At 33.4% G+C, this 15,795-nt stretch overlaps 1 protein-coding gene across 10 annotated transcripts in view; it reads left to right on the top strand.

Annotated features, from left to right (window-relative positions):
* The window catches only part of Helz (helicase with zinc finger), a 156,565-nt gene that overhangs the window by 41,365 nt on the left and 99,405 nt on the right, over positions 1-15,795 (top strand). For 9 of the 10 annotated variants that reach the window (XM_087208592.1, XM_087208594.1, XM_087208588.1 and 6 more), the window contains 5 exons: positions 456-531; positions 2,997-3,195; positions 3,650-3,757; positions 4,793-5,090; positions 14,250-14,517. In XM_087208592.1, the coding sequence (XP_087064718.1) occupies positions 456-531; positions 2,997-3,195; positions 3,650-3,757; positions 4,793-5,090; positions 14,250-14,517 (949 nt within the window). The remainder of the gene's footprint in view (positions 1-455; positions 532-2,996; positions 3,196-3,649; positions 3,758-4,792; positions 5,091-14,249; positions 14,518-15,795) is intronic. The other variant, XM_087208597.1, reaches the window with a different exon arrangement.

Here is a 15,795-nt window from a genome sequence, read left to right as displayed (position 1 = left end):
TGTATCAGGAATCATAAGGAATGTGGATGATATGCAAAGGTGGAAATTTGTTATATAAGATTTCCTTCCAGGATGCAATCATTTTCCCATTCCTGAAGGAATTCCTGATAGAGACACATGCCATGCTTTAGAAATAACAAGCATGCCCACCTCCATCCAGAGCTCTTAGGAAGAGATTGTACTGGATAGGCCCACCAGTTGCTAGAACAGAACCAGGGCCAACTTAACTTAACTGCTGGGTAGCTGCTTCTGCAGTGATTTTCTGCATTTTCCATAGTTAACTTATTTAACTCAATTGATCTGTAGATTACTTTTTGCGTAGAGGCAAATATGTCGTCCTTTTTACATCATCTGGGATGATGTGCGTGGAGGGATTATAGTATTTCTTACACATTAAAATATCAGAATTACTAGGTAGCCTCAAATGATAAGACTATATCCTGATTACTCCCTAGGGTCTTGTAATGGTTGGCATTTCCGCCCACCACCTAGGGGAATCACAAGCAGCGAGGAATATACTTTGTGTAAAAGGTAATGTGAAATTTTTTTTTTAAACCAATTACATGTCTTTGTTGAAAGGATAGACAATTTTCCTTCACTTTTTGGAAAGTAGTAAATCAAATTCAAAGAAGATAATATGTGAAAGAAGAAAAAGAATAATGGTACCGAATAAAATAATTTATTTCCATTTGAAACAGAAGCCATGAAGGTCATTGTCAGTAAGTAATAAAAGTCAAAACCATATCCATGAGCCTTCTTTTAATTATAAACAACACTGATCTAAATGTAGGTCATTAAGGCTTTGTTCAGAAGTCTTTTATGATACCAGTTGTGGTATTATGGATGAATTCAATTGCTGGTCTTTTGTTAATGTGAAATTTATGTATGCTGATAAAAGTTGAAATTATATAAACTGAAGTAGAGCATAAAACAGATAAAGACGTGTTATTTTAATGACTTTCCTGAAAATATGTATCTTCATGTAATCTTTATATGGAATTTATGAGGAACTTATTTTTGAAGGGCTAACCTTTCAAAATTTAGTTATTATATATTAATGTGGAAAGAATTAGCAATTCTCGTTTTAAAAATTGAGCCCATCAGTTCTTTTTATAAGACTTAGTAGCTAGTGGGGTTTTAGATAGAAACTTACAACTCTAGATTGCTTTTGATAAGGAAAATTTGATATGTGATTTTTGATGATTATATAGTCAAGATATTAAATTTGATTTTATAGTAGAGAGAATGAAACTAGTAAATATTGAAAATCCTAGTGGAATCGTATTGTAAAAGGAAATCTGAGAAAATTTATAGTCAGATGAAAATAGAAAACCTTTTTTTTTAGGTAAGTAATTTAAAGCAAAGTACAGAAAGACAGATTTGGCCTATGAAGACACTATACTTAAATGTCACAGGAATGCATGATTTTCAGTGTCTTCTGAAGCATAAGAGAATTTAACAAATAGCCTTATTTTAAGTTTAAGTGCTCCATTTGTACCATCAGGAGAACTTTAGATATGCTCAGCTTTTCAGTGTGGTGAGCCATTTGACTATTTATAATGTGCTGTGGTTCATTTTGTAATCCTTACTGGCCATATTTTTTCCAGTTGAAAATTGTCTATGACATTTCTCCTGTTTTGCTATTTATTGTTTTTGTTTCTTCTCTCAAAAGATCTATCAATTTTGAAATGTTCTCATTGATTTAAAACTGGCCTAACCATAATTTTGCAGGGTATTTAAATTTTTTTTTTTTTTTTTTGGTACCAGGGATCGAACTTGTGTCTTTGTGATTTTGAGGCAAGCAGCAGAACCATTGAGCTAAATCCCTGGCCCATATTTAAATTTTTTTAAAAAAATTAATGATCGGCTGGGCATTTAGCTCAGTGGTTCTGGCGCCTGCCTCGCGAGCATAAGGTCCTGAGTTTGATCCCTGGTACAAAAAAAAAAAAACAATTAACCATCAAAAAGCCTTTTTAAAATCTGTTTTTGACCCCCAAATTATATAAACTAGAATATAAAGAATATAGGCATATCAAATTATTTTAATAACTTTCCTAAAAATATATTTTAATGTAATTTTTACATAGACTTTAAAAATTTAAAAAATTTATTTTTGCTTGATACATCACTATACTTCATGGGGTATAATACGATATTTTGAAATACATTAATCAAATCAGTGTAATTAGCATATCCATCACCTTAAACATTTTTCCTTTGTGATGAGAACATTTGAAATCTTTTCTAGCTTTTTGAAGTATACATTACATTATTGTTAGTTATAGTCAGTATATATTTTGAGTCACAAATTTTTATCTTTGTATCTTTTAAAATAAATTTATTTATCCCTTGAATAATTGAATATGACTAACTGCTGAATAAATTTGTGACTGTAATATAAAATATTTATTCTATATGTATTTGCACTTTAAATTGTCCAGTAGTTTCAGTGAAATATAGGTAATAGTAATGTAGAAAAGAGTAACAGCGTTACATTGGAGGTGAGAAGTAGAAACCTTACAGTGATAATTTAGTAACATTAATTTTTTTTCAGAATGACATTCCTAGTATGTAGAATGTTTCCTTTAAGTCATCATTTTGGGAAGTAGGACGTAGCTATGTGTGAGCAGATAATCCACTTGATGTCAGTGTTGCTTTAAAAAAAAAAATCTGTTCTAAAAGGAATTGTATAATAGAGTTTTTGTATCCCAAAGGCAGCAACTTCTGTCTTACGGGGAGAGGGGTCATATGTTTTAGGATTCCATTAGAATCCTAAGGAAACAAGTCACTTGAATATAGGGGCTGATGTTTTGATTATTATGAGTGTTGTCATGTCTCTAAAACGTATCTCCCTCTGTCATGTAAGACTGTGATAAATATGACATTTCAGTTTTTGTTGTTGTTGTTACTGAGGAGGCAGAGCACAAATGCTGGAAGTCTGTATTGAAATGGTTAAACAAAATATATGATAAAACAGTCTTTCCTATTTCACTTAGATTTTTAGAGCAAGGAATCTGTAGGTATGGTGCCCAGTGTACTTCAGCACATTCCCAGGAAGAACTAGCAGAATGGCAGAAAAGATACGCTTCACGGTTGATAAAATTGAAACAGCAAAATGAGAATAAACAGCTCTCAGGCAGTTACATGGAAACCTTGATAGAAAAATGGATGAATTCATTATCTCCTGAGAAAGTGGTGAGGAAAATAAACTAAACTGCTTTTTTCCTTTTTTGGTCGTCTTAAACAATGAACCTGTTTGAATTTTGACTTTTTCATGTGCTGTACAGTATTTTGATTTATTTCCTTAACTAATATATGAAGAACTTGATTCCATATAAAATGATGTTTTAGCAGCAAAAGTAGGCACATTTGTTAAAATTAAGTGCAGAACTAAACTATTTATTTGGAGAATTTTAGGTGTTATATTAATTACCATCTTTCAGGCAGGTTTTGATTGCCATTTTTTGGTTGGGGTTAATTTTCTTCCATTTTTTATTTTAGCTTTATTTTCTTGTAAAACTAGCTGAGAAAAAAAATGTATAAAATATCATGGTAAACAGCTCCATCAGTATCTTTACTGGTGAGATTATTTACTATGTTGAAAGTTTTTGTGTTTTTTGTAACAAAACATTATGTTCTTTATTTCCAGCTTAGTGAATGTATAGAAGGAATAAAGGTAGAGCATAATCCTGACTTGTCTGTTACTGTCAACACCAAAAAATCTCATCAGACATGGACTTTTGCTCTCACTTGTAAGGTATGAATTTTATGCTAAAGAATATAAATTTTATTCTGTTTTCCCAAAGCTTTTTTGGACTTTTATATCTCTGTGTTAAGCGAGGATTGAGTGTTTTAATCTAAGTACATCTTTTGTAGGTTCTGTATTGTACTAAAGTGGATCTTTGTACTTTAGTCGTTGAAAGTACTCTCTCTCTCTCTCTCTCTCTCTCTCGATATATATATATATATATATATTTTTTTTTTTACTTTGAGCTAAGATCTTTGTAGCTGTTTAAAAGGCTTTCTTTTTTACTTGTTTACTTATTTGGTAAAGACATCTCTGACATACTGTCTTCCAAGGAACATAGGATGGGGTTCATGGCTTACAATTAACTATTTAAATTGAATTGTTTAATCTGGAAGTTCTAAGATATTTAAACAATTAAAACATGTTTTAAAATTTGATTTCATGAGATCACAAATTCTGTAAAAATGGCTTAATACGAGATATTTTTTCATGTTAAGTGCTGTTCATCTTAGTTACAGTGGTCAAAATTTAAGCTGAATAAAGTAAAAAATTTTAGTGACTGTGTTCAGTGGAAAAGTTTTATGTTGTTTTTTCCACTGTACCTTCTGTACCTTGAGATGTAAATTCTAAGTGTTTAGCTTCAGTCTTGAACCCAATCCAGTGCTTTCAGATGTAACTCCTGTCCTATGAAGACTTCCCACTTGAGGCTTCATAAAACTTTTTTAGACAAAGGATATGAAAAGTTAGAGATTGAGGGTGATGTAGGTTGATAGATTTTGCCACAGTGAAAGGTAAACACATCAGTGAAGGAACAGGAAGGCTAGTAATATGGCATAATACATCATTTTAACTGTTTTTTTTTTTAACCATTCTTGTGTTTTTTTTCTTTTTAAATGACATATGTACTTAGTTTATATTTTGAACATAATCTTAGAAGCATGAGAAACTAACAATCCATTATGGAAATATTTTCATAGAAGAGCCCAATTACAATTGGATTTTTCACCCCCTTGTACTCAATGAATTATTTTAACTTCCTTGTAGCCTGCAAGAATGCTGTATCGTGTAGCATTGCTTTATGATGCTCATCGTCCTCATTTTAGTATCATTGCAATATCTGCCGGAGATAGTACTACCCAGGTATCACAAGAAGTCCCAGAAAACTGTCAAGAATGGATAGGAGGAAAGATGGCCCAAAATGGATTAGATCATTACGTGTATAAAGTCGGGATAGCATTTAACACAGAAATATTTGGAACTTTTCGCCAAACCATAGTTTTCGACTTTGGATTGGAACCAGTACTCATGCAAAGAGTAATGATTGATGCAGCTTCTACAGAAGGTAATATTTAGACTTTTTTCCCTGATGCGATGTATTAAAAGGCAACATTAAAAGATATGTATTGGCCCCTAAATATTCCCTGGACAGGGAGAGAATAATGAGAAAAGTCCAAATTAATTAACTCATTTACTGTGCAGTGGGCTTAGAATGGTTCACATTGTGCCCTGATCTGTTCATTTAGTCACTGAGCAAATCTTGCTTTGAGGTCCCCTAAACTTATTTGAGTAGATGAAAAGGTCTGTTATGGTCTACCAATTTTCTTTTAAATAAGATGATTTCAGCACAGTAAAATCTTTCAGTCTTAGTTTGGATAGAATGCCTTTTTAATGGTAATTGTATATACACTTACAATGCCTGTTTCCATGTCTTACTGACTGACCAGTTAACTTTGCTGGTACTAATACATTCTTTCTGAATGAAAAGTCCTCAGTATAAGACTTCATAAGTCAGTTTATATGTTCACGACTGTTAAGGAGGTCAGGTACCTATAATGGGATCCACTCTGTGTTTTTGGAAAGAGGGCCCTGGATTCTGTAAACACCTGGAGAAGATGATGCTTTATTTTGTAGGTTGTTATGTTATTGCCTATACCTAAATTTTATGCCTAGATCCAACAGGACAAAGAAAGGGCGTGTTAGCCCACACTTCTTTGGCTCTTGGTTGGATTCATAGGTGCCTTACTTACTTAACAAACACTTAAGTATTTGTTTAACACTTCATATGGCTATGCTGTATGAAACTTGGTATTGACTATCCCTGACCATAATGTAGAGGATGTTTTTCATTACATACCACCATATCCCATTCATGAGAACCTAGAAAAGGTTGTTCTGTTCATGAGCAAATGATATGATTTTATTATTTGGAGATGGTGGATGTGTAGAGTTGGTCTCTCTCCCTCTGCTAGGTGAGGTTAAAGCAACATTTGTGTTCAGATTTCACAATTAGGTAACGTATTCTTGGTTGTGTGTTAGTATTACTCAGACTTCATTTTACCTTAAGTCCCCTTTACTTTGATCCTTTTTTATCTATTTGTATTTTGTGATATGTTACTCTTAATACTCTTGTAATAGCCAAATAGATATGAGAATTGATAAAGTAAAAATACAAGCATAAGATTTGGCAAATTCTTTCTACAAAGGATAGTAAATATTTTAGATATTACAGAGCAAAGGGTTTCTATCACAGCTATTCAGATCTGCATTGTTGTGAGGAAGCAGCCAGAGGTGACAAAAACAAATGGGCATGATTGTTCCAGCATACTTTTGTTTTCAGAAACAACTGTGGGCTGGATTTGGCTTGCATGCTGTAGTTTGCTCACTTCTGTATTAGTAAATTGCTTTCAGTGTCCAGAACTTTAGGACTACTACTAGAAAGCACACTTTTTAAATTTCAAGATTTGAGAGTGGGGGTAGTACTGGGAATTGAATCCAGAGTGTTCACACTGAGGTACATTGCCAGACCTTTTTTACTTTTGAGACAAGGTCTTGCTAAGTTGCCCAGGCTATGCTTGAATTGTGATGCTCCTAATTCAGAGTGATTTGCTGCCATGTCTGGTTTACAAGGAGATTTATTTCATAAAGAGAGACCAGCATGTACTCCCTTCTCTCAAATACAAGTTGTAAAAGATGCTCATGGTTTACATGTGGATGTATTTTAGAAGTTTGCATTTAGATTGGTGATCTGCAACTCATGACTCATTTTTCTAAAGAAATGTTGTAAAGAATCCACACTAGTTAATAAAAGTTAATTAATAACATGTTAATTGTCTTCAGAGAACAAAGTGAAAAGAAAGTGATACAGCTAAAACAGCTGATAAAGAGAAAAGATGATGATGAAGATTTAATGGGGTGGAGAACAGTGAGGGTTAGGTTGACTACTTTTTTCTCAGATATGTGCTACTTTTATAGTTGGAGAGGAAGAACAGTAGGCAAAATTCAGAGTCAAATAGAATTGGATTTGAATCCTGATTTTCTCCATATTACCGGTATGACCCTGGATAGAATACTTAACATCTCTGAGCTTCATGGGGAAACATCTATAAAATTGGACTCATGATCATGTCAGAGGATTTTGAGGACTAGAAGTAAGCCTCACAAAATATCTGCTATAGTAGGCATTTAGTAAATAAGGAGATTGAAAGAGGTTGTTCAAGAGGACTAATGTTTTGAATCTGGTAACTGGAAGAAATAGTTCTTTTCTGATGTTTCTGATGTAGCAGTTTGTAAATACAATAAATTTTATATTTCATTCAGATATGATAGAGGGAACTAACAAAATAATAACTTCTCCCTTTTTGATAGTATAGGTACTATATCCTTTCCTTTAGTAACCACTTTGTGGTTTAATTTCCATTGCAGGTTTTTGTTAAATAAAGCTTTACTTTTAAGTAATTATGTTACAAAAAATAATTGAAAAAGTTAAGCATTTTCTTGAACTGATTTGGAAACATTAAAATAATTTCCCATAGTGAAATTTGTTTTTCAATAACAAGAAAAGTGAATATTGCAAGATAACAGTGTAAATTGTACACAATCTATTTTCTGATATAAGCATTTATTTGTTTGTTTGCTTATTTATTTTGCAATGCTGGTGATGACCTGTTATGCTCATTTTTACCTCTGTCTTTAAAATTTTTCCTACTCTTTCAATTGATGTTATTGACTATCTTATCATTTTTTGTTAATTTCCTAAATATTGTTTTGTATTTTGAGACAGGGTCTTGCTGTGTAGTTCAGGCTGGCCTTGAACTCATGGCAGTCCTCCTGCCTCAGCCTCTCAAGTGCTGGCATTACAGGCATGTGCCACCGTGCCTGGACCTAAATTTTTTTTATTGGATGATTATATGTCTTAGTGTGATTGTGTACAGAGTCCTAACAGAACTGTGGAGAAATGAAAGCAGGATATAAATATTATTTGTTTGCTGCTTTTCTGTTAGTACTAGTTAGTAGTTTTAATTATCAGAGTTCTTATCAGCAAAAAATTTATGTCCAATTACAATTTATAAAACATTTTGAGTCATAAAGATATAAAGTGGAAGCATCCTGTTTGTTATCATTTGCTGGAATACTTGTGTGGACATTTGGAGACACAGAGGCAGATTATTACATTGTTCAATTATTGCAGTGTGAAGACCCAGGTCATTTGACCTCCAGCCTCAGCCAATTCATTCTTGGAACATTTTTGTTATATAATTAAGAGGAAAATGTCATTCTAGGTTCAGATTGGACAAACACAGTTGGAAATTGAATTAGGTCTGGGGTTCTTGTTTCCGTATAGTTTTTATTTCATTATAAATTATAATTTGGTTTTGCACACATAAATTTAGTGATGGTGTGAAACTAATTTGAATGAGAAATACCTTTATTGCTTCTTCCATTTGACTGTTCATTGTTTAATACAGGTTTTTGTCTTTAAATTAATTCTGGAAATGTATATATTTTTTCATAAAGTTATAAATTTGGGCCATGCTGGGCCATCTTTTAGCTCAATGCTTCCTAATCTGTGTTCCGATGAAATAGCAACACTTATGGTAAAGACTTACATGTACAAATAAGTGTAGAATTGCTTCATGCTCTCTTTCCCTCTTAGATTTACAATGTGCCTTGGTGATTAAAAACTCTTAGTAGGGGACTGGGAATATAGCTCAGTGGCGCCCCACCTGCCTGGCAAGGCGCAAGGTCCTGAGTTCAGTCCCCACTATCAAGACAACAACAACAACAACAAAAAACCTCAGTGGGTGTCAGACTTTCATTCCATTAGTATATGACTCATTGAAAATCAAAATCAAGTTATATGCAGCCTGTATTTCCCCAATTTATTGTTCTATATGGAACTAAGAATCCTTATTTATTTATTTATTTTTTTTAGTTAATTCAAAGAAGAAAACAAAATTTGTAATTTTTCTGTTTTGTCCTGATATCTGAAGTATCCAGACCTTTCTATTGATAGGCCATGAATGAATTTTTTTTCTAGTTGTTGTATGGTAATCCTACAGACTAGTCAAGAAATATATATAACTTTAATGCAGTTTTTTTCTTTGCTGGTAAGATTCAGGTTCAGAAAAGCATTATATACTAAAATAGTTTTGGATTTAAATTGGAGATATGTTTCTCAAAAATATGTGGGAAAAGAGATCTACAAAAGAAGGAAATTAGTGAGTTTTCCCCTAGCTTAGTAAAATTGAATTATATACTTTATACCACAACTTTGATTAATGGAATTTTTTTTTCTGGTACTGGGGATCAAACTCAGGACCTTGCACTTTCAAGGCAGGCATGGTGTCACTGAGCTATATCCCTGACCCTGGAGTTTTTGCTTTGAAATACAGATTTGAAATTGTGCTGTTAATATTTGGAGGCAGCATGTTAAAGACTTGCTTGTATGGTTAGATGTAAAAGCTTCATATACTGTATATTTCTCTTGAGTCTAGCAGTATATGTTAAAATCTAGTATGACTTAAAAGTAATTCCCACCTGCCAAGGTTGTTGGTAAATTAAGGATATATTATATGCCTATAGCTATATAATATGTGATCAGGAAAGCAATAGAAAAATATATTTTATTATGTATTAATTTATGTATTGTTTGGATTTTTGAGACAAAGTCTTGCCATGTAGTTCAGACTGGCCTTGAACTGACTATGTACCCCAGGTTGGCCTTTAACTCATGACAGTTCTCCTGCCTCAGCCTCCCAAGTGCTGGGATTATAGGCATGAGCCATTATGCCAGGCAAAAAAAATAGATTTAAAAAGTGTGTCAAGAAAAGTTAAATGTAACAGTAGAAATGTATGAAAACTTTGAGATATTCGTGCTGCCACACTCTGCTATTTTAATTTTTTGTTACCCTCTTTAATAAAGAGAGCACAAATAGGGACAGACAGCATGAGGAAGCTAAGAGATACTCAGGTTACTTATAGCTAACAGTTTTGGGGAAGGGAAGAATACTGAGCTGGATGGTGGAAGTGGTAGTTTGGGATTACCTTCGCATTTTTTTATCATTGTTATTTTGGGCAGTCAAGACCAAAATATTTTCTAAGAAAGAGTGTGGTGTCTGAATTATGAATTTCAAGCATTTCATCTCATTTCCTATAAGTCTTAGATAAACTTAAGTGTTTTAAGTAAATTTTGTATTTAACATGCATTAATTGCATGCATCTTTTTTTTCTCTTTAGATCATGCCTAGAAATGACAATTTTATTTGTATCCTGTTTACATAGTGTTTTTTCTTCTAACTATACTAATCTTCATTATTTTAAGGGGTCATTTTGTTTTATTTGTTTCTCTTTTCTGCTATAGTACTGTTTCTTTCTCATAGCTCATCTGTCTTCTACTTTTCAGCAAGGGAGAGTGGATTATATAATCTATTCTTTTACTTGTGTGAATCCATCCAACATATACTTGACAACAGTGCTTTGACTGGTGATAACTCTGGATGCCTCCTGCTCCATGGGTGGCATCACGGTTTTATAGAACTCATAGTGCTTCATCCTTTGGGGTTAGCTCTGACAGATCACGATGTCCCAGATGGGTTCCTCTATTGCGTGAATCTTATGTGTCAGCCCTAATGCTAGGTACTTAGATCACTAGGTATTTTCCTTTTTATTCTATAAGCTGTTAGGCTAAAGATATTTTTCAAGTTGGCAAACCTTGGGATGCTGTGTTAGAATAGTAACTTTGTGGTTCAAGTGAGAGCAGCTGCTGTTCTCAGTATCAGAAGAGTTGGGGAAGTTGGGAAGTATATCTTGTGTCAGACTAGTTATTCTAGTCTTGAATTCTGTTTTTGACAGCAGCAGTCCTTCGCTTTTATTAGTTTTAAAAGATTAGGTATATCCTAATTATCTTTAATTTTTTCTTATAGATTTCTTTTAAAATGTATTTCTAGTTTCTGTTTACCACATCTCAGGGGAAGAAATTCCATAGGTTTATAATTTCTGTTGGGTTTACTTTGATATTTATTACAGAAATTGGTTGATGAGTCAGTATTAAATGTTGTCTAAGTGGTTTTAGGTATATTGGTCCTAACTTGTTTTTTGTCTTTCCAGAGTGTTTTTCATTTTAGCCTTAGGTAGGGTGAAGAAAAGTACACATCAAAGATGTGTTGGCTCAGGCTGTCCTGAGCAGTGTCGGTCTGGTTTAGATGTTGGCAGGCATGCATGTGCTGCAGACAGGGATGACACAGCCACAGTGGCAGTCACATCCAGTGTCCTCACTTGCGGAACCTCACCTCTTTCTCCCTCACATTTAAAGAGGCACTCTAAAGACCAAATGACCTTTAAGCACTATAAATTTGGTGGGTCATTAAACAGGCATAGTTAAGTTTCTTCTTAAAGTGAAGGAATTGAGCAGAATTTCACATAAAGTAGGGAAAGAGAAGTGGTTTTTATAAAACTGTATCCTTAGCACTCACTGGCCATTTTATATTCATGACTTTTTGACACATAGTCATTTAAAAATTCTTTTCTTTTTCATACCGAGGTTCGAACTTGGGTCCTTGGGGTTGCACAGCAGGCAGCGAAACCACTGAGCTAAATTCCCGGCCCTTAAAAATTAAGTAAATTTAACATTGAGAATTGTTTTGGAATTTTTATACTACCTCCTCATGATACTTTTAAGAATTCCCTAAAACCAGGATAAGAATCATGGGACTATATAGATAAAATGAGAAAGATACTGTTACTCATGCTGGTTTTTCCAAAAAGTCTGAATATTAGAGGCCTAGAATAGAAAGACTTTCTGTATAATTTGATTTGCATATTTAATAGGTAATATAAAAAGCTTTCTCAAAAAGTTCTACTGTTTTAGCTTTGTTATTGTCTCAGCTATTTAATAATCAGTTAGGAATAACTAGTGACTTTTTTTGTTGTTGTTTTTTTTTTTAGCGTGGTACTGGGGCTTGAATCCATGGCCTTCAAATGGAGCTAAAGTCCCCAGCCTTTTAAAATTTTTAAAATTTTTGACATAGGTTTTTGCTAAGCTGCCAAAGCTAGGGTTGAATGTGCAACCTTTTGCCTCAGCCTCCCTGAGTGCTGGGACTACAAGCATGTGCTACCAGGCCTGGCTAACTAGTGACTTTTTAAACTGTGTGACTATAATATTGATTTAAGCATAGTCTGACTTTATTTAAATAAAATACAATTTAAGATATAATTATGCAAAATAATTCTCCTGATCCTACACAGTAGCCTTCATTTTTCTGTTTACTAAATAGATTCTTTAGTATTGTGTAGTTTAATTGTATTTTTGGTTTTGGTTTTTTTTTTTTGGTACCAGGGATCAAACTCGGGTCCTTGTGCTTGCAAGGCAGGTGCCGGCACCACTGAGCTAAATCCCCAGCCGAAAACAAAACATTTAAAAATAGCTGGTTATTTGGTTTGCTGCTGTATCATTGCTGTTTTCCTTTTTGACTTTTAAGATTAAGATAAAAACTATATACATCCTTCTATTGGAATGATAATGAACACCTGATTTTTAGTGATGGTATATTCTGTTTTAGGACTGTTATCATTTGCATAATTTAAATCCTTTTTGTAGTTATCCTCTAATGAATGACTAGGAAGAGCTTAATTTTATAGTGATTTAGGAAGAAGATATGGTTACTTCAGGAAACTTAGGATATTGCAAAAACATATATCTTTGGTTTTTTTTATAGATTGCTCTTTAAATATATTTCTAGTTTCTGAGATGTTACCACATCTCAGGGGAAGAAATTCTATAGGTTTATAATAGACCAGAGTATTTCTAAAGTGTAAAATATTAATGTGCAGACCATCTATACGTCTTGATGACATTTATGTTGCAATTTGAGAAATAATAAATTTGTCATGTAAAAAAATGCCTTAAAAAAGGGACAAAGGTTAGAAATCGGGGATCTTCATATTTTTGGTTGTATTTTTGTTATGATATTAGGACTGGTTATTTGCTACTGTTGAGAAATTTCTTTGGTGGATAGCCATACTTACATTTAAAATTTGCAGAATGACTCACTAAACAAGACATGACAATTACATCTGTATTCTTATTTTGAAGATAATTTAGGATAATTTGTATTTGTCCGCTGGAGACTCACTGATCTTTGGATTTTTTATTTTTCTCAATTTTTTTTTTTTGCTGCCGGGGATCGAACTCGCAACCTTACACGCTTGTGAGGCGGGCGGCGGCACCTATGAGCTAAATCCCCAGCCCAGTAGGCCAAGTTTTAATACAGTATAATTCAAGATGGTTTCATAGTTCATGTTAAAAACTGAGAAAAATAGGGCCAGGGATTTAGCTCAGTGGTGCCGCTGCTTGCCTCGCAAGTGCAAGGTCCCAAGTTCGATCCCTGGTACCAAAAAAATCCCCCCAAAAAACAAAAACTTGGCCTCCTGAGTGAGCTGGGCAACATTTTTTTCTTTTGGTTAAGTTTCATTTTCTTAGATGTAAACATATTCCATCCAATAGAAAGTAACATGCACTACAGATTGAGCACGGGGGTGATCACACATGGAGTTTCTTATGCTTTCAGTATGGGCTGGTTGTGTACTACATTTTTTTAAAAGATGTCAGAATTTGAACAATTACTCATCTTTCAGTATAATTTCACTGAGACTAAACTGGATTTTTTCAAAAATGGCATAGTATCACATTTTAATGAGAAATCAACAGTATCATACATGTCTGTCTTCTAAAAGATTTTTGTTTGTAGTAAATTGACGTTCAGATAGTTTCACAGTGCTTTACCACACAAGAAAAAATTTAACTTTTCACAGGTTTTTGATCTCCTTGTGTAATGGGACAGGTATTAATAGAGGAGGAAAGCGATTATTATCTTTAAAAAATTATGTTATAAGGAATTTACACATTTTTCCTGCCTCCAGATCAGATTTCTCTTGACTGAAGAGTTAAGTTCTGAATTTTAATCTACACTTAAAAAAACATTAATAACTATTTGTGGTCTGTCCTGGCCTTAGGTTCTTTACATGGATATCTATTAATGTTATTTTATTCAAGTGGACAAAAAATATTTCCAATATGGGGAAAATACTTTCCCAGTGGGTTCTTATTTTTTTTTCTAAGAATTTTATCTCTAGTATATAAAACTCTCTGACAAAATATGCAATATATTATTCATAAAATTTAATGTCGTGTTCCTTTATAAATATATTTTTTGTTTCCCTTTAGATCTTGAATACCTGATGCATGCAAAACAACAGCTAGTAAGTACAGCTAAGCGCTGGGATTCTTCTTCTAAGACTATTGTAGATTTTGAACCTAATGAAACTACTGATTTGGAGAAGAGCCTTCTTATCAGATACCAAATTCCTCTCTCTGCTGACCAGCTATTTACCCAGTCCGTTTTAGACAAATCATTGACCAAGACCAACTATCAGTCAAGGTTGCACGACCTCCTTTATATCGAGGAGATAGCCCAGTACAAAGAAGTCAGCAAGTAAGTTACTTTAGAAATACTGTCCTGTCTTTCTTTGTTAAGTCTTTCCTTCGGGTGGTATTTTTGTTTTTGAAATGGAAGTATGCCTGAGTGAAGACAGATACTAACATGTTGCTCTTCGGTAGCTGTATTCTATCTTTAAATGGCATACGAGCTCATTAGGGCAAGAACTGTGTTTAGGACATTGTTCATTCCATAAGACCTTAATAAGCATCTACTAAGGGATTGATCTACTCTTTGCCACGTGCTGGAAGTATGAATCTGTGGTTCCTGCTCTTAAAGAGGTTTTGGTGAGTGGTAGTCACAGCAAGCATTCAGTGAATATTTGTTGAAAAAATGAAAACATGTTTTGAAAATTATTTAAGAGTGAATTGATTTGGAATGTTAGGAAAATTTTGATAATAGAATAGCTTTATAGCAATTTAAAATGCTTTAACATGTTTTATATTTTATTCGTGTGCCACAGGCTAAGACCAAGTGCTTAAATCACAAGCTTATTTGGTTATTTTAGGAATAAAAGAAGTGAAAATTTGACTGAAAGAACATGTTATTGAGATAGTTGTTACATTTAGTAGTAGCTTTCTAATTTAGAAATAAAATGAGGATGAGCCTTAATAATTGAACCACAGTATGAGACATGACTATATTTATAAACTTTAAAAAATTTAATTGCAGCCTGTTCAACGTTTTTCTTGTACAACGTGACTTATTTGTAGCTTGTCATTAATATTATTAATAGATTCTGAATGTTTATTGAGGGTTGATTCAGAAAAGGAGTGGAAACTTAGTTACCTTGCGTAACTGTATTTATAGATTAAATAAATTCTAACATTTGAAATGATTTAATTTCAAATTAAATTCATGTAAAATGTACCAAGTTAGAATATAGTTTATTTTTCTGTATTCTAAAACTTTCTATCATAGCCCACTTACGATTTTTTGTTTCTTTGTTTGTTTTGGTGCTGGGCATTAAACCCAAGGTCTTTATATACTTCACAAGGGCTCTGCCACTGAACTCCATCCTCAGCTCAGTTTATGGTCTCTTAAAAGGTTTTTTTTTGGTACTGGGGATCGAACTCGGGTCCTTAGCTTGCGAGGCAGGCGGTGGAACCACTGAGCTAAATCCCTGACCCCTCTTAAAAGGCTTTTTATTGATTGTGTCTGGAGACTATTCTAGTGAAATCATTAGTTATTGAATAACAAGTACAGTGTCTTCTGTCAGGTACATTATTCACATTACCAATATGTAAGTATATTGTTTACATTATCATAGATCCC

Source organism: Heterocephalus glaber, unplaced genomic scaffold, assembly GCF_053883595.1.
Source record: "Heterocephalus glaber isolate CG9 unplaced genomic scaffold, H.glaber_assembly_v1.0 deba00000937, whole genome shotgun sequence".
NCBI lineage: Eukaryota > Metazoa > Chordata > Mammalia > Rodentia > Bathyergidae > Heterocephalus > Heterocephalus glaber.
This window is presented reverse-complemented; position numbering and strand designations above follow the sequence as displayed.